Below are 26,204 nucleotides of genomic sequence, written 5' to 3' on the forward strand. Positions count from 1 at the left end.
CAGTGCCACTCTCACTCTTTGGGGTTATGTTGCCTCTATAACAGCTCAGTGCAAAACAAATGCTTAACACTTATTTTCTCTTTTCACATTTTTTTGTAGAAGTGAAAATCCACTTTGGATTTCTTTTGGTTAGTGAAAACACGTACTAAGATAGGTCTTTTGTAAAAGTGAAGTGGCATAAAATGAACTTCCAAAAAGCAGGGTGTACCTGTATCAGGTTATCTGCAAAGAGCGACAGTTTTACTTCTTCCTTTCCAATTTGAATGCCGTTTATTTCTTTTTCTTGCCTAACTGCACTGGCTAGGACTTCCAACACTGTGTTGAATAAAATTGGCAAGAGGTGGGTATCCTTGTTCTGTTCTTGATCTTAGAGGAAAAGCTTTCAGCTTTTTACCATTGAGAATGATGTTAAAGCTATGGGCTTGTCACATATGGCCTGTTATGGTGTGGTACATTCCCTCTATACCTGTTTTGTTGAGAGTGTTTACCATAAATGAATTTGAATTTTGAAAAATGATTTTACTGTATCTGTCGAGATGATCATATGATTTTTAGCCTTCATTTTGTTAATGTATCACATTGACTAATGTGCAGATGCAGAGCCACCCTTGCATCCCTGGAATACATCCCACTTGATCATGATATATGATCCTTTTAATGTATTATAGAATTCGGCTTGCTAATATTTTGTTGAGGATTTTTGCATGTATGTTCATCAGAGATATTGGCCTGTAACTTTCTTTTCTTGAGGCATCCTTGTCTAGTTTTGGTATTAGGGTAATGCTGGCCTTGTAAACGACTTTGGAAGACTTTGAGAAAGACTGGTATTAATTCTTCTTGGAATATTTGGTAGAATTCAGCAGTAAAGACGTATCGTCCTGGACTTTTGTTTTTGGGAGGTTTTTGATTACTGATTCAATCTCCTTACAGTAATTGGTCTGTTCAGATAGTCTATTTAATCATGATTCAGTCTTGGTACGTTGTATGTTTCTAGGGCTGTATGCATTTCTTCTAGGTTGTCCAATATGTTGGTGTACAATTGTTCATAGTAGTTTGGTGTGATCCTTTGTATTTTGGTGGTATCAGTTGTAGTATCTCCTCTTTCATTTCTGATTTTGAGTCCTCTTGTTTTCTCGGTGAGTCTAGCTAAAGGTTTGTTAATTTTATCTTTTCTATGCTTGTAGTTTCTTTGATCTTTCCTATTGTCTGTAGCCTTATCACAGCATCTGACATAGGTAAGTAGTTACTCTAAAATTTTGTTAAATATATTGACTTGTCAGAAAGAGAAAGACAGATACCGTTGTGATATCACTCATATGTGGAATCAAAATATGGCACAAATGAACCTATCTACAAAGCAGAAGCAGACTCACAGACATAGAGGACAGATTTGTGGTTGCCAGTGGGGAGGCAAGGTTGGTGAGGGGTGGATGGGGAGTTTGGGCTTAGTAGATGCAAAGTTTTACATATAGAATGGATAAACAACAAGGTTCTACTGTATAGCACAAGGAACTATATTCAATATGGGATAAACCATAATGGAAAAGAATATAAAAACAAATATATATGTGTATAACTGAGTCACTTTGCTGTACAGCAGAAATTGATACAATATTGTAAATCAACTATGCTTCAATAAAAAAATAAAGACAAGTGGATAAAAAATTTACTGACTTCTAAAAAAACTTTTATTGGAGTATAATTTTTATTTACAATGTTGTGTTAGTTTCAGGTATACAGCAAAGTGAATCAGTCATACGTGCACATATATCCACTCTTTTTTAGATTCTTTTCCCTATTATAGAGTATAGGGTATTGAGTAGTGTTCCCTGTGCTGTACAGTAGGTCCTTATAAGTTATCCGTTTTATATTTAGTAGTGTGCATATGTCAATCCCAATCTCCCAGTTTATCCCCTACCCCCTTTCCCTCCTGGTAACCATAAGTTTGTTTTCTATATCTGTGACTTTATTTCTGTTTTGTAAATAAGTTCATTTGTACCATTTTTTTTAGATTCCACATATAAGCAATATCATATGATATTTGTCTTTCTCTGTCTGACTTCACTCTCGCTGACTTGTTTTAAAATGGACACTTAAGCTCATGTATTGCATATACGTACACATATATATGTATGTGTGTATGTTTTTAACTTTTTATTTTGAAATAATTATAGATTTATAGGAAGTTGCAAAGAAATGTATAGGGAAGTCCTGTGTACTCATCCCCAGATTCCCCTAGTTAACATCTTTTACAACTCTAGTACAATATCAAAATAAAATTGGCCTTGTTACAATCTGTAGAGCTTGTTCACCTTTCACCAGTTATACATGTATACGTGTGTGCGTGTGTGTAATTTTATGTCATGTCTAGCTTTGCATAACCACCACCAAAATTAAGAGACTTGATTGTACTATCACAGTATTCCCTGGTGTTATGCCTTTACAGGCAAACCCATCCCACCTGTCCCTAACTTTTGGCAATCACTAATCTATTCTCTGTCTCTCTAATTATATTATTTCATGAATGTTACAAAATGGAATCATGAAGTTGGGATCTTTTTGAGATGGGCTATTTTCATTCAGCATAATTTCTTTGAAGTTTATCTACTTTCTGTGTGTATTACATCATTCTTTATTGTTGCTGAGTAGTAATACATAGTGTGGATGTATCATAATTTATTTAACTTCAATCACTGAAGGACATTTAGGTAGTTTCCAGTTTTTGACTTGCAAATAAAGCTATAATGAGCATTCATGTACATCTTCCTGCAGGAAAATAAGTCTCCATTTTTCTGGGATAATGCCCAAGAGTTACATACATTATATTTTGGTATATGGGACATCAAAAATTCTAACTTTCCCATTATAAACTAATTAGCAAAATTTCTGTTACACGTCAGGAAGGAAAAAGTTAATAAATTCTGAAGATGAAAACTCAAATGATGAATAGCATTTTTGTCATGCATTTATTTCACTATACTTACTCATTTGAAAGTTCTTTTTCTTTTTCTAATAAAATTAGCTGATGGGGAGAAGGAAGATCAGTTTAATGGAAGCCCTCCAAGACCACAGCCAAGGGGACCAAGAACTCCACCAGGACCCCCTCCACCTGATGATGATGAGGATGATCCCATGCCATTGCCAGGTAGAAATATATCAGTGATAGTTTATTTTCCCCCTCTTGATTAATGTTAATAGTACTTTTTGATTAAAGAAAAAAAATTAGATGCTGGTAATCAAATCTTGATGAATATCCTCTGCCCCCGTTCTGCGCAGTGTTTTCTTGTGTTTTTTTGTTGGCAAGTGAATTTGTTAAAAGAAAAAAAAAATCAGTTAATTAATTCGAAGCTGAAGCAACATTACTTTGAAAATAAAATGTTAATGTGCTATAGTGGTATGTACAGAACAGCACCAGTAAAAATAAACAGTAGGTATTGGAAGAGAGAAAAATCTGTATAGTTACTTAATAGCTAAAAAAGAAGAGGATTATTGTATTAGAACATAATATAGCATACTTTATTAATTATGAGCTGTGTTTATTTAATACTTTGTTTAAAGTATGTTTATCTAATACTATTAATATTTATTAATAATTAATAAAGCATACTTTATTAATTATGAGCTAAATCATCCAAAATGTCATTAAGTAGTTGCAGTATCCAATCCTTCTGCCTCATGTTATTTAAACAGTTAAAATAATCTGTGCCTTAAACCTCAATTTTTCAGTGTCTGGTGACAAGGAAGAGGATGCTCCTCATAGAGAAGATTACTTTGAGCCCATTTCTCCTGATCGGAATTCTGTTCCTCAGGAAGGTCAATATTCTGATGAAGGAGAAGTAGAAGAGGAACAACAAGAAGAAGGCGAAGATGATGAAGATGATGTGGATGTCGAGGAAGAAGAGGATGAGGATGAGGATGATCGCCATACAGTAGATAGTATCCCTGAGGAGGAAGAGGAAGATGAAGAGGAAGAAGGTGAAGAAGATGAAGAAGGTGAAGGTGGGTTAAATTAGCTAGGACTTCTGGTTTTAAGTGCTAACTAGCTTGATGTAGCTTTTAGTAATGCAGAAGAATTTGTAGCAGAGATAAATGGCTTTCAAGAAACCTGAGTCAGATTGTAGCTGGGCCTTAAGACTTGACTAGAGCTGGGATTTCCGTCTCTTCTTTGTTTTGTGTTGCTAATTTATATTCTGTTAACGAATTGTTATATCTCTATTCACCCCACATCTTTAATCTCCTCTCTTTAACCAGCCAGTCTAAACTACCTGGCTGTGTCTCAGATCCAGATCCAGTTTTCTGGGAGAGAGAGTCTCTTTGGCTTGCTATGGTATCGCTGCCCCTTGATACCATCAGCTTTGTCCAGGGAAGCAGGAATATGCAGCAAATACATGGTGATTAGGGATTTGGTGATCTGTTTTGAGAGTAAAGGAGTGGTGTTTTAAGCTGGGTGGAATTGCTAAAGATGTCTGCCACCTAGATATTTTGGCAAAATGCTACATTATTTTTAGAAATTCAGAAGGAAAAATCTCAATTACACAGGGACATATGGCAGCATTATGCAGTCCTTTAGTTAGGCTTTATTTTTCCTTTGAAAGCAAAAAGAGATACTTAAGCTAATTGGCTCTTAATTTCTCCAATAAATGGAATGTAGTGTTAAAGTATTTATGTAAAATGACAGATTATCTACCTTTTTCTTTTATAAGATAGTACAGGTGAGCATCATTCTACGAGAGAGAGAGGACCATTCTAGTATCACAGTGGCCCTTTTACACAATATAAATAATTGGGTTATTGAGTGATAATCTTTTTAGCTTACCCCATTTCCAGATTACCACAAAATCCTTTTTAGATTTATTGTGTTTGACTGGCAAGTAGTAGTTAGATTTCATGCAGGCTTTGTTAATCAGAGGACATTTTAATAGAGAAGGTGAGAGAATGAGGCTGGTTAATTTGATTTTTACCAGAAGACATCTGGTGGTTATTCCAGAGTCAAGTCTCTATAGGCCCTTCCTTTTCAAATATGAGTGTATTGCTATGGCTAAATTGTTTTGAGCTAAAGAATGTCAAAAGAGGGCTGTTACTTGAGGAATACTGTAGGCTGTAATTGCACATCTCTGTTTTACCACGGCCAGGTAATAGTAGTGTTAAAAAGTAAAACCAACAAGTTTTCCATCTCTGGTCCTATATTACTTCTAGTCCTGTATTAATAAATAGAGGAAAAAGCTGCATGTGTCATAATATGAAAACTCTTTGTTTTGGCAAAGCTGAGCACTTTATATGAACAGATTTTCCCTAAAAACATAATACAGAACTGGGGAAACTGTGTGACAGGTAAATACAGAGAAGTGAAAGTGAAGGAATATGAAACTCATGTTATAAAAAGAACATAGAATGTTTTTTCTGGAAATAATTGATGTAACTTGGTATTTATGGTACTAATTCTTAGTTAATTTAATAATTTTGGCCTATCAATTTATTTTTTCCATCTTAAAAATACTCTCTTATGAGGGCAAGCTTAATTTCTTTCCTCCTGAAAGAGGTATTTTTGGTTTGTTTTTTGAGGCATTTCTAATTTAATTTTGTGAGGAAAAGATCTGTAGCAGAGTTAGTTGTAAAGCTGAACAGATATAATAGAAAACTTTGCTTATGAAGTTTCTCCATAATTATTCTATTAGAAACTATAAAATGTTAGTAATTGTTGATAAGATGTTGGGGCAGAAATTAATTTTGTTGAGGAAATCATTAATTTTTATTTTTTGCCACACTATTAAATGATTTTTTTGACAAACCAGATTGGTCTGCATTAAACAACAATGATGTAACAACTAAATATTATTCAAACTGATTTTCAGGGGATGATGGTTATGAACAAATTTCCAGTGATGAAGATGGAATTGCTGACTTGGAACGTGAAACATTTAAGTATCCAAACTTTGATGTTGAATACACTGCTGAAGACTTAGCTTCAGTTCCTCCTATGACGTATGATCCATATGACAGGGAGCTTGTACCACTCTTATACTTCAGCTGTCCATACAAGACTACTTTTGAAATTGAAATCAGTAGAATGAAGGATCAAGGTCCAGATAAAGAAAATTCAGGGGCAGTAGAAGCCTCAGTGAAGTTAACTGAACTGTTGGATTTGTATCAAGAAGATAGAGGTGCAAAATGGGTAACAGCTTTAGAAGAAATTCCAAGTTTAATAATAAAAGGATTAAGTTATTTGCAATTGAAAAACACAAAACAAGACGCCCTTGGCCAGTTGATAGACTGGACCATGCAAGCTTTAAATTTACAAGTAGCCCTTCGCCAACCCATTGCCTTAAATGTCCGACAGCTCAAAGCTGGGACCAAATTAGTGTCCTCACTGGCAGAATGTGGGGCCCAAGGAGTCATGGGACTGCTACAAGCAGGAGTGATCAGTGGATTATTTGAGCTCCTGTTTGCTGATCATGTCTCATCTTCCCTTAAGTTAAATGCATTTAAAGCTTTGGACAGTGTCATTAGTATGACAGAAGGAATGGAAGCATTTTTAAGAAGTAGGCAGAGTGAAAAAAGTGGCTATCAAAAACTGCTGGAGCTCATACTTTTAGATCAGACTGTGAGGGTTGTCACTGCTGGTTCAGCTATTCTTCAGAAATGCCATTTCTATGAAATTTTGTCAGAGATTAAAAGACTTGGTGACCATTTAGCAGAGAAGACTTCTTCTGTTCCTAACCACAGTGAAGCTGATCATGATACAGACACTGGACTTGAGAGAACAAACCCAGAATATGAAAATGAGGTAGAGGCTTCAATGGATATGGATCTTTTGGAATCCTCAAATATAAGTGAAGGGGAAATAGAAAAGCTTATTAACCTCTTAGAGGAAGTTTTTCATTTAATGGAAACTGCACCTCACACAATGATCCAACCTCCTGTTAAGTCTTTCCCAACAATGGCACGTATTACTGGACCACCAGAGAGGGATGATCCATACCCTGTTCTCTTTAGGTAAGACATTTTTGGCTTTGGGAAATATATTTTACCAGTCATTAGAGGCAATTTTATGTGGTTGGTTTCTTTTTTTTTTTTTTTTACTCCGTCTGTAGGTCAAGGATACTTGATATTTTAAAATAAGTGGAACTGAGAAATATGTTACTGTGGGTGAGCTATATTTAGTTAATACTTAAAGTTGTAGTAGCAACTTAAGTTAAAGATAGTAATAATCAACAACAGTGCTTATATAAGCATGTCTGTGAGCAAGAATAAATGAGAAACCGCTGAGTGGCTTCTGGGAAGGTGGTACAAAGAGGATGGAACAGGAAGGAGAGAGCTTTTCAGTGTAAACCTTTTTGTACCTTATCACTGTAATACATTGTAGATTAAACTGATACTTTACTAAATTAATTTTACAGTCCTGGTTAAAGATATATTAAAGGTTTAATTGCCATTTGTTTCTGCCATCTAACTCTCTAGTTATCTATTGGTACAGTTTTGCCATTATTAGGTACCCATGGTAGATTTTTAAAATTTTGTTTTAATTTTTGAGAGTTTCTTTTTTGGCATTTTGCCTGTAAATAATTTTTCAACTAAATGCAAAAGTTGCATTTTTATTATTTTATTCCTTATTTCTGTGATTATTTTTTGCCTTGCTTTGGAACATAGTGCATTAACAGAAAATCAGTACTTGTCCTTTCTAAAATCTGTACCTATCCATTCCTGTTTTTAGCTGAAACTATCAGATCTTGCCTTAGTTTGAGTTCTTACAGGAGTGTAAGATGATAATTGTTAAAGCAAGGTCTGGTAGGAGATGAGGTCAAGAGTACAAAGTAGGAGTTTGGCTTTGAACAAGAGAAAGGAAACCTTATATGTATACAAATACAGATATCTTTGTAGTGTGGAGACAGTAGAGGAGACAAGGCACTTCTCACTGATCCTATTTTTTTTTTTTTTTGCGGTACGAGGGCCTCTCACTGTTGTGGCCTCTCCCGTCGCAGAGCACAGGCTCTGGATGCGCAGGCTCAGCAGCCATGGCTCACGGGCCCAGCCGCTCCGCGGCACGTGGGATCTTCCCGGACCAGGGCACGAACCCGTGTCCCCTGCATCGGCAGGCGGACTCTCAACCACTGTGCCACCAGGGAAGCCCATTGATCCTATTTTTGATAAAGTAGGAATTGAAGTCATGCACTGAGGGTGACTGAGTATAAGAAAAGGGTGAAGCTCTCAAATAGTCAGTGAGGGGAAACGAGTAATTAATGGCCTACTAAGTCTTGTTTTTCCCCCATAATTGGAGGAGGTATGTTTGGGTATCAGACTTTAGGAAATAAAGGGCTTTGAATGCTGTGCACTAAGGAATTTGGATTTTTGTTTTTGTTTTTGTTTTGGCTGCACTGCATAGATTGTGGGATCTTAGTTCCCTGACCAGGGATCAAACCCGGGCCCCTGGCAGTGAGAGCACTGAGTCCTAACCACTGGACTGCCAGGGAATTCCCAGGGATTTTGTTTTTAGAATGTGGGAAGATCTCGAATATTTTGGAGTAGCAGATCTGGTATGATCAAAGTAGTGTTCTAAGATTATATTATAGTTACAAGATGTATTGCAATGGAAGAGAAATTGGAGTTATTAGGTAGATAAGCCTGTCTGAAGAGTCTAGGTGGTAGGTGTTGTGCTAAGTACTTGGCCTGATATAGTGGCATTTACAGAAAATGGGAAGACAGATATTGTGCCACTGTTGAGAGTTTGTGAAAAAGCATTACTAGGACTTGGCAACTGAACCTAGTAAGAGAAAGTAAGAAGGAGCTTTGATGTTTCTAGCCAAGGTAACTATTGGAACTGTGGTTTTATGGACAGAAACTGGTAAATTAGGAGGGAGAGTGAATTTTGAAATAAATAATTACATTTTGGAAGGATTAGTTTGAAGTGACGGCAAGGTTCATTAATGTACCATGTTGGGGTCTTCAAGATAACCCCCGAGATTTGCTAGATGGAGTCACAGGACTGTGTTGTAATCACGACCACGATTTATTATATCAAAAGGATACAAAACATGATCAGCAAAGAGAAGGGGTACATGGGACGAAGCCTGGGAAACGAGTCATAAACTTCCAGAGTCCTTTCCTCATTTAGACACAAAGGACCCGCTTAAGTCCTCCAACAACAAATTGTGACATGTGTGAAATGTTGCGTACTGAGCAAGCTCATTGGAATCTCAGCATCCAAGCTTATTATTGGGGGATAGCCATGTAGGCACCCAGTACCTAGCATGTATCAGAATTCCAGACTCCCAAAAGGAAAGCAGGTGTTCAGCGTAAACCATATTATTTGCATAAACAGTTTAGGTGCAGTGAGTATTCTTACCAGTTGATGGGCGGAAACCCTCCCAAAATCCAAGTCCCCAGAGGCCAGCCAAGGGCCAACCGTGCAAGCAGGCCTTTCTAAGAATAAACATTCTGAGGCCTGCCATGTTAACTATTTTCTGAACAGTCCATGAGGTGGTTAAGGATGCTCTTAGAGCATAATAATGTTCACCTTTGTGGTAAGAAGTTAGTGGAGGTGTTTTTATCATGACAGAAGCCTGAGTTTAAGCAGAAATTGATTGAAGAGGCAATTTTGTGCTATGTGATTACAACTATATGACATTCTGGAAAAGGCAAAACTGTGGAGACAGTGACTGCCAGGGATTGGGAAGGAGGGAGGGATGAATAGATGGAGCACAGAGTATTTTTAGGACGGTGAAAGTACTCTGTCAGTAGCAGTTGGGTCTATTTAGGGGTGTTAGGTAAATTCAGACTTTTTCTACTAAAACTATGGGTACTAAAAAAATGGTTCTTGGATTTGATAAAAGAGTCTATTGTATTAAATACTGAAAATTGATAATTTGAGGTTTTTTCCCCCTAGAGGTACTAATTCAGATATACTACCTATAGTAAATCTGAATATACTATAAGTTTTTTATGGTATATGTACTATATTCTCCCTAGATATACTAATTCAGATATACCGATATGCCATGGGTTGAGTAGGACCATGGTTAAAAGGAAGGAGCATTTGATAAGTGGCCTGGAAGGAAGTCCCAGATTTTAAAGTCATGGTTGATTCTGGAAAGAGAAAACTTGTCACAGTTACTTATTAAACATCCTTTGAATGCTAGGAAAAAGCCTTACAGAACTTTCACTTTTGTTTGGCCTAGTGGATAGAAGGCTTGCTACTTACAGTACTATTTTAGTTAAAGCAGTATATTGCTGAAGATAAGGATTATTGCCATTAAATTTTTTACCTCTCTCCTGTCTAATGAATATTGAATAAATGAAGAATGTTTTACACTGACTTAACATATTTTATTACTTCTTCTACAGGTATCTTCACAGTCATCACTTCTTGGAGTTGGTTACCTTGCTTTTGTCAATTCCAGTAACAAGTGCACACCCTGGTGTGCTGCAAGCCACAAAAGATGTTTTAAAGTTTCTTGCACAGTCACAAAAGGGTCTTCTTTTTTTTATGTCAGAATATGAAGCAACAAATTTGTTGATCCGAGCTCTGTGTCACCTTTATGATCAAGATGAAGAAGAAGGTCTCCAATCTGATGCTGTTATTGATGATGCATTTGCCTTGTGGCTACAGGACTCAACACAGACTTTGCAGTGTATTACAGAACTGTTCAGCCATTTTCAGCGTTGTACAGCCAGTGAAGAAACTGACCATTCAGATCTCTTGGGAACTCTTCACAATCTTTACTTGATTACTTTTAATCCTGTGGGAAGATCAGCTGTTGGCCATGTTTTCAGTCTTGAGAAAAATCTCCAAAGTCTTATTACTCTAATGGAGTACTATTCCAAAGAAGCCTTAGGGTAATTTTATGCTTAATCCTTAAATTTTCTATTTTATTGGAAAACCACATCACTAATGGGGTAGTTTCTTGGAAGAATGTGTTTTGAAAATAAAAACTATAATTTTTTGACATAACACATAACTTCTTAATTAAGGATTAGAATGGTGAAATCTCTAAGATGTGGCTGTAAATAAATGAAATAGCAGCTTCTTCCAGTTTCATCACGGTGTTAACAAAGATTGCAGCTGTAGTACTCCTGCTAATTTTTGTGGAGGGGAATCCTAAGGTACAGGAACATACGTATACCATAAGAGTCATGAGGGCTATCTTGCTGTCTTCTGCCCTTCTAAGCTATTCTAAGCTATTCTAAGGTATTCTAAGCTAATACCTTCTAAGCTATTCATGGTGCTCGGATTTCAGAAGTGTTTTGACTGGATGAGGGGGATTGAGAATGACAGTAGTTTTCAAGAACTTGCCCTATAGGGCAGAGGGTTTTAGTGTATGAGAAGAGAAACATGTTCTTCCTGGTTCATGCCATGCAAAGCAGTGGCATCCTTTGCATCGGGGTCTTGATATGACTCCTTGAGTGATGGATCTTTTGGGGGGACCTGTAAAAGGCAAACAACAGTGACTTCTATGTCTAGCTGTATATTAACAGTTCTTTAGTGGAAGTCTGAATAATCATGGTGGTAGGTTGATTCATCACACTTGTTCCTATTTATCCAGAGTGAACAACCATTTTAAAGGAGACCGATGAAGTGTACTTCCTAATCTTTCATTGCTAATGAAGTACACTTATTAATATTTCATTGTTCTGATCTTATTTCTTAATAGAATTTCACTTTCCATTTTGATGCATGTGCTTCGTTATTACATACTTTTAAGTAGTGGTTTCAGGTGAATTGAAGGTGAAACTTTAAAGTGCGATTTCCTGTTTTCAGGAAGTCAGTCATGTTTCATTGTGAAATTCCTTGATCCCTTTAAAACCAAGTAGAAAACAATGTTAAAAATTGTTCCTAAAAATTTATTTTCATATCAAAAACTTTAAAACCTTATTTTGTTTCAGTGATTCCAAGTCTAAGAAGTCAGTAGCTTATAATTATGCATGCATACTTATTTTGGTGGTGGTTCAGTCTTCCAGTGATGTCCAAATGCTAGAACAGCATGCAGCATCTCTCTTGAAGCTTTGTAAAGCAGATGAAAATAATGCTAAATTGCAAGGTATGGTACTTGAAGTTATTTTAAGCATTTATGATATGTGAAGAAAAAAAGCCTTTGAATATCTGTAGTTAGTACTTTATCATGTTTTGATAATATACCTGGTAATACCCTGTTTTTAACTTTCTGAAAGTTAAGATACCTTTTATGGAGGTATTTTATATGGTGTTCTTAAAAAGATTTTTAGGAAATTGTTCAAAGTACCTTTTTCTGAAAAGCCATGGAAATTTCTGGGTGGTTGAAGTTCCTAATCAAAGTAGAATTAAAGATGAACTCAGAAGTTCAGTTTTGTTTATAGTTTGCATGTGTGTGTGTTTTCTATATATGTATTTCTAAGTACAACACTGTTGTAAGTACAACTTAGAAATCCATTTGTGGTTAACACGTGCTATTCTCAAGTGAAGAATGATGAATATGAACATTATTTTCTAAATGTATGTTGAATGAAGTTTATGGCAAACCTTATTATGTGGGCAGTCTTGAAAAGTTTAAGGGATTTAATTACAAGTTTTTATTATTTTATTTTGGTTCTTGGCTTTCTGACCTTGCCAAGTAGAAAATTTGATAACATTGAGTAAATGTTATGATAGCATGTGGCCTCTTTTCTTTCTTTTTTTTTTTTGTTTTGGCTGCACTGCACGACATGCGGGATCTTAGTTCCCCAACCAGGAATCAAACCCGTTCCCCCTGCAGTGGAAGTGCAGAGTTTTAACCACTGGCCCTGGACCGCCAGGGAAGTCCCAGGCCTCTTTTCTTTTTAATCCTAAATTTTATGTGCGATACCACCAGTAAAAGTTGGGTACTGCACTCAATTTTCTATATTGAAAATAGATTTTTTTCCCCCTGAAGTATGCCTTTATAAAAGGAGGGTATGCAGCGTCTTCAAAGGTAGTATTAATGCCTTACTACATTTTCTGTGTGATGCGTACACTAGTATTTGTTTTATTATTCCTTATATCTTTCATTTGAACACTATATATTGTACATATATGAAAGAGTTAATTTAAAAATCCGTAGGAAAATACTCAGATGTAAACAGTTGTAATCCTCAGGATTGTAGTAGCAAGGAAGGGTGACTACTATTTGCACTTCCCTCATTCATTCCTATAAAGTGTCTGGAACTTATTACGTGAGAATGCTTTTCTAAAAACATTTTTGGTGATAAAGTATAGGTTTTATGGCATAGCTTCTAGGAGAGTTTTGAGTTCGGTTGCAGTAAATGGTATATTTCATGTGTTTCTTTTATAAACAAAGCTTGCTGTTATTAGTTTTGGGGTGATAGTGATTACTTTTAACTTCGTAAAGGCAAATTAGGAAATTGATAAAATTTAAAATTCATGATAAGGGAAAAGGCACTCGGCATATGTCCCCTCATGGGTTTGATCCTGTTAGAAATGAATACATTTTGTGTATGCTTTTTTGGGGGTGTGGGAATCAGTGGCAGCATTAGGTGAATAAACATTATGTTATTATATTGGTTTATGAGCAGTTAATTTTATAATTCTTTTTTAATGTTGTAAGTTGATTGCTGCAAAAATATTCAGTATAGTTAGATGTAACCATGTAAATGTTTTAAGTTTTCAGAAACCAAAAATCTAAGGGTGGTAACCTCTTTTTTTTAATATATACATATATATATTTTTTAACATCTTTATTGGAGTATAATTGCTTTACAATGGTGTGTTAGTTTCTGCTTTATAACAAAGTGAATCAGTTATACATATACATATGTCCCCATATCTCTTCCCTCTTGCGTCTCCCTCCCTCACCCTCCTTATCCCACCCCTCTAGGTGGTCACAAAGCACTGAGCTCATCTCCCTGTGCTATGCGGCTGCTTCCCACTAGCTATCTGTTTTACGTTTGGTAGTGTATATATGTCCATGCCACTCTCTCACTTTGTCCCAGCTTACCCTTCCCCCTCCCCGTATCATCAAGTCCATTCTCTAGTAAGTCTGTGTCTTTATTCCCGTCTTGCCCCTAGGTTCTTCATGACCTTTTTTTTTTTTTTTAGATTCCATATATATGTGTTAGCATACGGTATTTGTTTTTTTCTTTCTGACTGACTTCACTCTGTATGACAGACTGTAGGTCCGTCCACCTCACTACAAATAACTCAATTTCGTTTCTTTTTATGGCTGAGTAATATTCCATTGTATATATGTGCCACATCTTCTTTACCCATTCATCTGTCGATGGACACTTAGGTTGCTTCCATATCCTGGCTGTTGTAAGTAGAGCTGCAATGAACATTTTGGTACATGACTCTTTTTGAATTACGGTTTTCTCAGGGTATATGCCCAGTAGTGGGATTGCTGGGTCATATGGTAGTTCTGTTTAGGTTTTTAAGGAACGTCCATACTGTTCTCTATAGTGGCTGTATCAGTTTACATTCCCACCAACAGTGCAAGAGGATTCCCTTTTCTCCACACCCTCTCCAGCATTTATTGTTTGTAGATTTTTTGATGATGGCCATTCTGACTGGTGTGAGGTGATACCTCATTGTAGTTTTGATTTGCATTTCTCTACTGATTAGTGATGTTGAGCATCCTTTCATGTGTTTGTTGGCAATCTGTGTATCTTCTTTGGAGAAATGTCTATTTAGGTCTCCTGCGCATTTTTGGATTGGGTTGTTTTATTTCTAAGCCAGTATAGTAGGACATTCATTTCATTTTAAAGCTTGTTTAAATAATTAGACATAAGTTCATTCCTGTATAAAATTTAGTTTATTGAAATGAACATGGATCTGATAATCTAAAACCATGGTTTTTCTCAGGAAAAGAATACCTTTACTTCCCTTGTTTTAAAGGCTTTGTTATAAAGGCTTTTATTTTAAAATATTATATTATGAATTACTGTTTTTGTTTTTAAGAACTTGGCAAGTGGCTTGAACCTCTGAAAAACCTTAGATTTGAGATTAACTGCATCCCAAACCTAATTGAATATGTTAAACAGGTAAGTAAAACTTAAAAGTGCCTTGATTTTACAGAACTGTGCGGTAGTATATAGTAATACTGTTTTAAATCACTTGTATAGGTAATGCAGTTAAGTGTACTTGATTGATTTACTCGTCTTGTGGGTATAGACTGGTACTGGGTATAGATGGGTATGTAATTGTGTGTATAATGAACACAGATGCACACAACTTTATTGCTTTCTATTACCAGCTTCTGTCCTACTTTTTTCCCTCTCAAATAGGAATATTATCACCTACCATTTTGATGACATTTACAAAAGTGTTTTAAAGTTAAATGCTATGATAATGTAACATATAATTATAGTTAAACTTTAGTGGAAAAGAATTTCCCTCAAAATTTGTACTTAAAAATTGGTAGAGTCAGTTCCAGATAATTGCAATGGGGACTAGTTCTGTTAATTTGGGATGGTTAAATCTGCAATTGAAGTAATTAATGAGAGTTGAAAATCATATAATTCATAATATTACAGTTGAAAAATGCATATACACTTCAAGTAATTCATAATGAAAAAATTCATTAAAATCATTGCATTGTTAGTTTTGGAAGTTTGAAAAGTTTTCTTTGCTCCTTAGCTGATCCAATGTGTATCATAGGAAGAAGGGCTAAAAGTGCCCATAGATGCATAAAAAGTTTTAAACTAGCGGGGCAGAATGGACCTTGAATTATCTCCTTTTTCATTTAACAGATGAGCTATATGTGTTGTGTATGTGTCTGTGTGTCTGTGTGTGTAAACCACCTTGGTCTTGGAGCTGCAGTGTGTTATTGAAGTAATGTATGTATATTATCTAATCTTTTGCTGTTTTGACCCACCAACAAAGAGCTATTTCGGTTTTATCTGCTTCAGATTTTTCTTCACTAACTTGTGTCCCTTCTCATTTTTCCTCCATCTCCCCTAAGAGTACTTTTTCCTCCTATAATGTCATCATATTCTTCTGTTCTTTATGCCTCAAATGATATCTAGAGTTTTTCATTATGTTCGGTCTTTTTTTAAGCAGAAGTACAGTAGTGTCCTGTAAATTTAGATGGTCAGGTATTTAGGGTACTTGTGCATGGTTAGGAGAATATATAAAGTATCCAATAAATATCAGATGGTTTCACTTAAAGTACTTAACCAATAAAAAGTTCAGTAGTAGAAATTTGAATACATACTGTAATTAAGAGTTTTAATTTTTGTGTAAATCCTTGTCCCATTAATTATGGTTATTATAAATGACTCTCATTCTAAGATGTACTAAAGACAGTTGATCTAAGACTGAAACTTCACTCTGTGGCTCCCTGCTGCCTTATGTAATTTGTGAATTATTGAAAGACAGCAAGGAAGAAATTAGAGGAAAAGATAACCTAAGGTGGGAAACATATGAGGAAAAGGATTTTCTTATTTTTAGGTTTCTCCTCTGAGGTTTAGAAGCTGAATTAGTAACATTTTAAAGTGCTATTTCTTTTAAGTTTTTTTTAGCCATCTATATGCTGCTCCTTGGAAACTACAAAAATAAAGCAACTTAAACAACTATTTGTTGCCAGGAAGCATAGCGTGGGCAGGTGCTAAGGACATAGGCAACTGTATTTCTTTTTCCTCTAGCCATGCCCCAAATGGCCATCATAACTAGATTCTTGTGGTATCTGCATTTTTCAAAATGTATGTTATGTAGTGTTAAAACATTCCATCATGCTTCCTCAATTTTCAAAGAGCTTTAGTACCCACAGGGCTTTGTAAAATCAGTCGTTTCTTCCTTTTTGGGAAAGACGATGTATAGTAAGAGTATCGAAAAAGGAGCTATTTTAAATTCTTTATCCACAGAGTTTCATACATAATCTGTATGTAGCCTTTGTTTTAGTCAGTACTTTTTAATATACTTGTGTTTGCAATTACTCATTTTATGTTCAAAATGTCATATATGGTACAACATATGCCAAAGATTATATAACCTTTATAAACTTCATTAGCCTTATTCATGTTTTAAATTTAGTTAAGAAGTTTAAAATGATGTAAGTACTTAACTTGAAACTCATATTTTTAACTAATACCTTCTCTGGGCCTGATAGGTACCAAGAAATTAAACTTTCTATTCATTTTTATTTTTGAAGAATATTGATAACTTGATGACCCCAGAAGGAGTTGGCCTTACTACTGCCTTGCGTGTTCTCTGTAATGTGGCATGTCCACCACCTCCTGTTGAAGGTAATGTGGCTACTGTGCTTAAAAACTACTATTTTTTAGGCCTAGTATAAATATCATTTATTAAATAAAATATTCAAAATCTTAACCAATGATTAATATGTAAGTAATTAGAGTTTTTTTTTTTTCTCCCTTATTTATATAAAGGTCAACAGAAAGACCTGAAATGGAATCTTGCTGTCATTCAGCTTTTTTCTGCTGAAGGAATGGACACCTTTATTCGGGTGCTGCAAAAATTGAACAGTATTCTGACTCAGCCTTGGAGACTCCATGTCAACATGGGGACCACCCTTCACAGAGTTACTACTATTTCAATGGCTCGCTGCACACTTACTCTTCTTAAAACTATGTTAACGGAACTCCTGAGAGGTGGATCCTTTGAGTTTAAGGACATGCGTGTCCCTTCAGCACTTGTGACTTTACACATGCTCCTGTGCTCTATCCCTCTCTCAGGTCGTTTGGATAGTGATGAACAGAAAATTCAGAATGATATCATTGATATATTACTGACTTTTACACAAGGAGTTAATGAAAAGCTCACAATCTCAGAAGAGACTCTGGCCAACAATACTTGGTCTTTAATGTTAAAAGAAGTTCTTTCTTCGATCTTGAAGGTTCCTGAAGGATTTTTTTCTGGACTCATACTCCTTTCAGAGCTGCTGCCTCTACCATTGCCCATGCAAACAACTCAGGTATCACTTCCATATAACATGCATCTTATAAATGACTGCAATAACACTTTTTAAAAAGCCAGTGATTTTGTTTAAAAAAAACAAACCCTCATCTCCTTCCCCTAAGAAAGACATAAAATAACTGGATGAGGGTGAGATAAAACTGAAGCAAGTTGGTCATTAAGGAAATATGGGAGTAACATTTTAAATAAATTTTTGTTAATGTGAATTTTATTATGCTGTTATGTGTACTTGTACTTTTGCTATTTTTAAATCCTTTTTCCCCCACCTTTATCATGTGTTAGAATTTGACATTAACTAGGTTGCTTCACCAATGGACTCTGCTCTACTGACTGCTAACCTGAGAACAATAAGATTTTTTTAGATGCATTGAATTCAAGCAAATGTTTAATTGTATAACAGAAAATTAAATGTTTTAAGCATGCAGTAAAGATGTTCTTTTCATAACAGTTCTTCCTGAACAGTTTTTGTGACTATAAATAAATATTTTTAAAAATCTACGTACACATTATACTTTTTTAACAGGTTATTGAGTCACATGATATATCAGTGGCACTCAACACCCGAAAATTGTGGAGCATGCACCTTCATGTTCAAGCAAAGTTGCTCCAAGAAATAGTTCGCTCTTTCTCTGGCACAACCTGCCAGCCCATTCAACATATGTTACGGCGTATTTGTGTTCAATTGTGTGACCTTGCCTCACCAACTGCACTTCTGATTATGAGAACTGTGTTGGATTTGATTGTAGAAGACTTGCAAAGGTATTTTGATTTTGCATTAAAAATTTTTTTCCTCAAGTTGTCTTTGACACAGATTCATTTTTTTTAACTTAGAATTTGGAAACCAGGGTTTAGTGTGCTCAGATAATATGTATACATATAAATATACACATATACATACAGACACACAGACACATGAATATAGATTAATTTTAATTAGGAAACTTTATGTCATTATTTCATGTGCAAGATATCTTGACGTGTTTCAAGATTGGGGTGTTTGAAAGGTGAGCTGTGAAGTACTCTGATTTAAGAAAATACATTATTAAAAACCTGAATTTACAAAATTTTATAGTAATTGTAAAATGCCAGAGAAGTTGTGATACCCAAGGAATGAAATGTTTTATATAAGATTTGTGTAAGTTGATATGTGTTGAAAAACAAATTATTAAGTAATGCCTTAAAATCAAGAATTTTGTTCACTAAATGTGTTGATTTTATTTCAGCACTTCAGAAGATAAAGAAAAACAGTATACTAGCCAAACCACCAGGTTGCTTGCTCTTCTTGATGCTCTGGCTTCACACAAAGCTTGTAAATTAGCTATTTTGCATCTAATTAATGGAACTATTAAAGGTGATGAAAGATATGCAGAGATATTCCAGGATCTGTTGGCTTTGGTGCGGTCTCCTGGAGACAGTGTTATTCGCCAACAGTGTGTTGAATTTATCACATCCATTTTGCAGTCTCTCTGTGATCAGGTATTTATAGTTATTTTTATAAATTTTTTTTGTGTGTATGCGTTTCTTAAAAGCTTCTCTTGATGTAAATCTTGTCTGTTAACAAAGAGATCGCATCTGTTTCATTACTCTTACTGTTGTTTAGGGAGATAAATTTGACCAGTGAGCCAACAATAAAATGATTTGGTGCTATATAACTTTCTTTGACTTTGTACTTCACAGGTTTCTCTGAATAGCTTTTTTCATTTTCTTTATGAGACACTGTCTTTGGATATTTACTTTACGTGCCATTGTATTCTTTGGGGTTGGTTATGTCTAGTATGTTCATTTTCCTTCTAATTATATTATACACCAATTCACTCTTGAATATTATAGTTTTGTGATTGGTTGAATTAATACCATGGTTTCTTGTTTGGACAATTTTTTAAAAAATCTATTTTGGCTGTGCCCCACGGCATGTGGGATCTTAGTTCCCTGACCAGGGATCAAACCCACGCCCCCTGCATTGGAAGCATGGAGTCTTAACCACTGGACCGCCAGGGAAGTCCCTGGACAACTTTTGAAGGCGTCACAGGCTACTACATTTTAGTGTGTTTCAGACTACTGTGCTATAAACATGTATAAAGACGTTGACTAAAAGTAGTAGTATTTCTTCCTGCTGTTTATATTATTGACTTCCAGTTTATAGTTCCATGAATTAATGAGAATTGTTTTAACTTTTAGAGCCCATTGTTATTGCGATATTTGGAGATTTCTATGCCTAATGGCATTTTAGCTTGTCAGAATGCTCCTACTATCTAAATCAATCAAATATGATTTTTCCAGGCAGAATATTTTTAATAGGATCCCATCATGGAAGATTACCTTTTTCTAGCTAACCAAAACCCAGTTCGGTTACATTTAACACTCAAGAAGGAACATTTTTGGTGTGACTTGTTTTCACAAAAAGGGGATCTGGTAGAAAACAGTTTTGGACCAGGTAAAAAGGCTTATTTTAAGTCTTTATACCTCAGAATGTGCAGTCAACTGGTGTTTGTTAATGTAGTTCACGTTGGGTTGTATGACTGTGATGAGTTACACTTTAGCATCCTAGCTGCCCTGATCACTTAAACCTCTTTCTTGGCTGGCCTCACCTTATTATATTTCCGTTCTATTCAAGCTTTGTTTTATAGTTCTAACCCAAGTTGAATACTTGCTTCCAGTGTGTTGAGGTGATTAAAGGCGATAACACATACTTAAAAATGTTTCTGTAATGTCTGCTTTACTTCTATAAAAAGAGTAGTGTGAGTTTTTAGTTATTTTTAGGTAAACTTGCTGACATTGAAAAACTTGAATTTTAAACGTATATAAAAACTACAGGAAAATATTGGAAGACTGTGCCTAAATGTTTTTTTTTCTCCATCCATTTCTTTTTGTGTTGTTTTTAATTCAAATATGGATATATTTATTAAAATTTATTTCTCTGATGCTTTCTTTATAAATTAAAAAATATTCAAATGAATGAATAATACAGTAATTTAAAATATTTTAGTACCAAAAGTACTAAGCTAACCATCTGAAGATAGAAATTACACTCAGTGTAATCCAGAAGGAACAATTTTTCAGAGAGATGTTCTTTTAAAATAAGAATACTGTGAGTCAGGCACAGTTGCCAAGTGGTAAGGCGTTGGTCTCATAAAGTAAAATACTGTGAAACAACATATTTGTCTTTATTTCTTTAGGTGTGTATCCTTGTATTAACCTTTATAGAAGGACAAAACAACTCCTTTGTTCTTAATGTGTTTGAATCTATGTTTGGGATGGGACAGTAACCATAGTTTTTTGATAATTACTAATTGCTGTGTATTTCAGAAATAAAAACGCTAAGTGATAGTGACAATCATTTAAAAAAAATGTTTTTTCCCAACTCCCCTCCTCCCTCACAGGACATTGCACTAATTTTGCCAAACTCTTCTGAAGGTTCTATTTCTGAACTGGAGCAGCTCTCCAATTCTCTACCAAACAAAGAATTGATGGCCTCAATCTGTGACTGTCTCCTGGCTGTGCTAGCCAACTCTGAGAGTAGTTACAGCTGTTTACTGACATGTGTCAGAACAATGATGTTTCTTGCAGAGCATGATTATGGATTATTTCATTTAAAAAGGTAATGCTTTATCTAATTTAATATACTCTTGTATTTAAATCCCCCCATATTTATTAATTCATAGCTGTTGTAGAAGGTTGAAGGTATGATTTCTTTCATGTGGAGAAATTTCGTGTTTATGGAAAAGATTCATTAGCAATGAAAATTGCTAATAATAAAATCTTTAGGATTAAAAATATAAATTGAATAGATAGACATTAATGCAGGCATCTTGCAGTATTTAACAAGGAAATCTTATTGTTCCAGGGTCATTAATTCATGCTCTAAGATATTTGTTTTGTTGGTACATTCACTTGTTCTTCAAAGATGACGGTAGTGTGATATTATGGACCCTAAAGCTGAAAGTGCTGATTCTGTGTTTTTTCTCTAGAGGAATGGCTGAGATGAAATTTGTTTGAAATGATGTAAATCTCATGCTGCTCAGTCTCTCAAGTGTAATTTCTGCTCCCATCTCTCTCTCCATGCCCTCATATTTTCTTCACTAGGGAGATAGTGGCTACTACATAGTTTTCCTTGGAATTTGTAGAAGTACGTAGAAATACGAGATAGAAAGGATTAGGAAACATGTATTTGTACCTCTCATTAATTCTTATAACATTGGTTGAAAACTTATGTTCCAGCTACTGTGCTTGGTGCTGGCTGCTACCTTTTCCACCTGCTTAGTCTGTCTATTCTCCTGTATTCTCTCTCAGTTGATGGCAACTGCTGAACATCCAAGTTCTCCCCCCCACCACCTCCCAATCTCTCACCAAAGTCTTTAAATTTTACTTCTTGAATGTCCTTTTTCCTAGTGCCTGGATATTTACTCTATATCCCTTAAGACTCATACATTACACATACAAGAAAACCAAAAAGCTTTCCTTGATTCCTCCATTCCTAGCTGGGTTAGGTGCTTTCACAAATACCCTTTGCATACCTCTGCCATAGCACGATATGTGATGTCGTTGGCTCTGCTAGATTCATGTAAGTCATCATAACCTATTCCCTTTTCTTTCTTTAGCTCTGATCTTTCTGCTGAGCTCCAAGTAACCCATGTATCTGTTTGACATCTCTACTTGGCTATCTAATGGGCATCCAAACTGAGCTAAAGCAGAGCTCTTGATATTCTTGCTTCAAACATGTTTCTGTCCTGCTTGTCCTGGTAAATATTAAACTTCGAGATTCTTGATTCTTCTCTTTTCCTCACTCCCTACATCCAGTCCATCAGTAAGTCCAGTTCATTATGTTTCCAGAATACTTCCTGAATCTGATGACCCTTCTCCACCTCCATAGTTACCACCCGTATCCGGTCCACTCTTTTCTTTCATGACCCATTGCAGTAGCCTCCAATCTTCTCTTCTTACTTCAACTATTGTCCCCCTAAAATACATTTTCTTAGCACTCAGACTGATCTTTTTAAACTTATAACAAGATACGTGTCACTGTTTTGCTTAAATCCTTCTGATGGCTTCCTGTTGCACTGCAAATAAAATTCAAACTCTATAATGATCTTTAAGCCTCTATACAGTCTGACCCTTGCTTATCTCTTTGACTTATCTCATAGCTCTTTTATCCTCAGTTTTGCTCCCTGTCAGGCTCATTCCTACCTCCAGACTTTTTTTTTTCCTAAATGCTTTTCCCCTAGATTCTTATAGGACTTATTTCCTCACTTCACTCAGGTATCTGTATCAATATATTTCCTGTCTAAATGCCTGTCTAAAATAGCCTATTCTTTGTGTCCCCATTCCTTATTCCCCTTTATATTTTTCACTGTATTTATACTGTTTGACATTACATTATATAGACTTATTGCTTATTTGGTTGTCTCCCTCACTAGAATATAAGCTGCACAAGGACAGGGACTATTTGCTTGACTGTACTCCCACCAGCACCTAGAAACCTGGTTCATAGTAGACATTATGAAGGAACATTTTGTCCACAAATATTTATTGAATGCCCTCTTCTCTGGGCCAGACACTGTTTTAGGTGCTGGGGATTTAGTTAAAAAAAAAAAAATCCCTGTCTTCTTGATGCTTTCATTCTATTAGAGGTAGACACATGCTAAACATGTAAATAAAATACATAGTATGTTACAGAAAAACATAAAGTAGGGCAGAGGGATAGTGAGTGCCAAAGTGAGGGTGAGAGTTGTCATTTAAATGAAGTATGGGGAGGTGATCAGGGAAGCCCTCACAGAGAAGGTAGCCCTTTAACAAAGAACTGAGGGAGGTGAGTGAAACGTTAATATCCTGGGGGAGAGCCATTGCAAATAGCATGCCTAACTTGTCTGAGAAAAAGCCTTGAGGCCATGGTGGTTGCTCCTAAAGTGAGTAAGCAAGGAGAAAAATGATAGGGCCTAGGGTCAGAGTAGTAATGGGTAGGTGTGGGGAGGGCAGATCATCAAGGGCCTCTAGGTTTACTTATAAGGGCCATTGTAAGGTTTTGAGCAGAGGTGTAGTATGATCTGGCTTTTTAAATAAACAGATCACTATATACTTTTCATCTAGTCCTGAAGCAGGCCCCACTCAAGAAAAAAAATTTTTGAGAGAATATTAGACTTTAAGAAGAATTACAAAAATAATAGTACAGAGTTCAGATATACCCTTCATCCAGCTTACCCTTGTGTTGATGTCATATATAGCCATTGAATATTTACCAAAACTAAGAAACTAAGCTTGTCATAATACTATTAACTAAAATACAGAATTTATTTAGGTTTTACCAGTTTTTCTAGTAATGTTCTTTTTCTGTTTCAGGATCCAAGATAGGATCCTACCTTGCTTTTAGTTTTAATGTATCCTTTGTCTCCTGTATCCTCATTTTTCATGACCTTGACATTTTTGGAGAGCATTTGTAGAATGTTCCTCAATTTAGTTTTGTCTTACGTTTTCTCATAATTAGATTGAGATTATGCTTTATTGAGAAGGATACTACAGAGGCAGTGTACCTTTGTGAGTACATCATATCAGAAAATACATAGTGTATTAGTGATGATATTAACCTCGGTCACTTGACTGAGGTGCTGTCTGCCAGGATTCTGCACAGCCAACTTACTAATTTTCTGTTTTTAAGTACTAAACATTTTGAAGAATATACTTTGAGACTATGTAAATGTCCTATTTCTACTTAGAACTTTCGTCCACTCATTTTACTGTCCATCGGTGAATCTTGGCATGTGGCAGTTATTACTGTGGTGTTCTAATAGTGATTTCCTATTTTTCTCATTCCTTTCTCATTTAATTGTCCTTCTGTAAGAAAGAACTCATCACTTTTCCCTCATTTATTTACTTATTTGGGTATATCAATATGGATTCATGGACTTTTTTTTCTTGTATAATAATTGAACACTATTGTTATTTATTTTGTTGTTCAACTTATGTTACTGATTTTGGTTCTTCTTATTGGCTAGAGCTGGGAAATATATGTGTCCTAAATCATGCATATACACAAATCTACGTTTATTTTTTCATCTACTTATTTTATGTATGTACTTAAAAAATATCTTTCCATTTATCTGTCTGTCTGTCTGTCTGTCTTTCTGTATTTCTGCCTGCCTGCCTGCGCTGGATCTTAGTTGCAGCATCTTTAGTTGCGGGATCTTTAGTTGCGGCATGTGGAATCTTTTAGTTGAGGCATGTGGAGTCTAGTTGCGGGATTCGGGGTCTTTAGTTGCGGCATGTGAACTCTTATTTGCGGTGTGTGGGATCTAGTTCCCTGACCAGGGATCGAACCTGGGCCCCCTGCATTGGGAGCATGGAATCTTAGCCACTGGACCACCAGAGAAGTCCCTGTCTGTATGTATTTTTTTAAATGAGTCCATACAGATACTTTGATTCTAATACAATATCAGAAGGTTGATTCTAGCTTTCCCCCTTTCTTTGTAACCTCACCCATGTTTTATAATACACGGTTCTGTGGATTTTGACAAATGAGTAGAGTCATGTGTCTAGCATCTCATTTCCATGCAGAGCTATCTACATCACCCCAGCAGTCCAGTGTGCTACCCTTTTATAGACAACTTCTCTACAAGTTTACCAGCAAAATGCCAGATTTTGGTATTGCTAGTTTTTTTTTTTTTTTATTGTAGATATTCTAAAAGGTGTGTAGTGGACCCCAGTTTTTGATAGACCGTATAAGTAAGGTTCACTTTCTTAAGGTTATAAGTAGAGGCTAGTAATTGGTATAGTCCAATTTTGAACCTTTACTTTTTCCATTAATTGTATTATCTCTGTATTTAATATCATTCCTGTTCGTTGTGCCTTGTCCATTTTATTATTTTATCAAGCTCTCAAGAGCACGAGTCTTCTTTCTCTCTTTTGTATTGCTTTACCCAAATCTTGAAATTTTCTTTTGATCAACTATGAACTGTGTAAATGCATAGAATAATTTTAGCAGGGCTGTATATTGTCATGATTTTGAATACATATCGTGATTGTTTCTTATGCTGAAATCTCTTTATATTAGGGGTTGGTAAATTGTGGGCCACAGGCCAAATCCAGCCTTTCTTGGAACATAGCCAGTATTTATGTGTTGTCTGCAGCTGCTTTCCCACTGTATCAGCAGTTGAGTAGTTGTGACTGAGACTGATGTTTTGTATAGAGAGAAACAGATTGAGTTATGTATAACCCCATAAAGCCTAGAATATTTATCATCAGGCTCTTTACATAAAAAATTTGCTGATGCCTACTCTGTACCCTTAATTTCTTTCTGTCAGATTACAATGTCATAAAGTTAATCATTCTTTGTAGTTAC

The 26,204-nt window shown here is 35.6% G+C and overlaps 1 protein-coding gene across 2 annotated transcripts in view; it reads left to right on the forward strand.

Moving 5' to 3' along the window:
• The window catches only part of VIRMA (vir like m6A methyltransferase associated), a 61,465-nt gene that overhangs the window by 17,791 nt on the left and 17,470 nt on the right, over positions 1–26,204 (forward strand). For both annotated transcript variants that reach the window (XM_067711759.1, XM_067711760.1), the window contains exons 6-16: positions 3,023–3,145; positions 3,727–3,999; positions 5,853–6,993; positions 10,339–10,830; positions 11,878–12,032; positions 14,900–14,982; positions 17,091–17,184; positions 17,329–17,873; positions 18,399–18,634; positions 19,099–19,351; positions 21,256–21,473. In XM_067711759.1, the coding sequence (XP_067567860.1) occupies positions 3,023–3,145; positions 3,727–3,999; positions 5,853–6,993; positions 10,339–10,830; positions 11,878–12,032; positions 14,900–14,982; positions 17,091–17,184; positions 17,329–17,873; positions 18,399–18,634; positions 19,099–19,351; positions 21,256–21,473 (3,613 nt within the window). The remainder of the gene's footprint in view (positions 1–3,022; positions 3,146–3,726; positions 4,000–5,852; positions 6,994–10,338; positions 10,831–11,877; positions 12,033–14,899; positions 14,983–17,090; positions 17,185–17,328; positions 17,874–18,398; positions 18,635–19,098; positions 19,352–21,255; positions 21,474–26,204) is intronic.

This window comes from Pseudorca crassidens, chromosome 17 (assembly GCF_039906515.1).
Source record: "Pseudorca crassidens isolate mPseCra1 chromosome 17, mPseCra1.hap1, whole genome shotgun sequence".
Taxonomy (NCBI): domain Eukaryota; kingdom Metazoa; phylum Chordata; class Mammalia; order Artiodactyla; family Delphinidae; genus Pseudorca; species Pseudorca crassidens.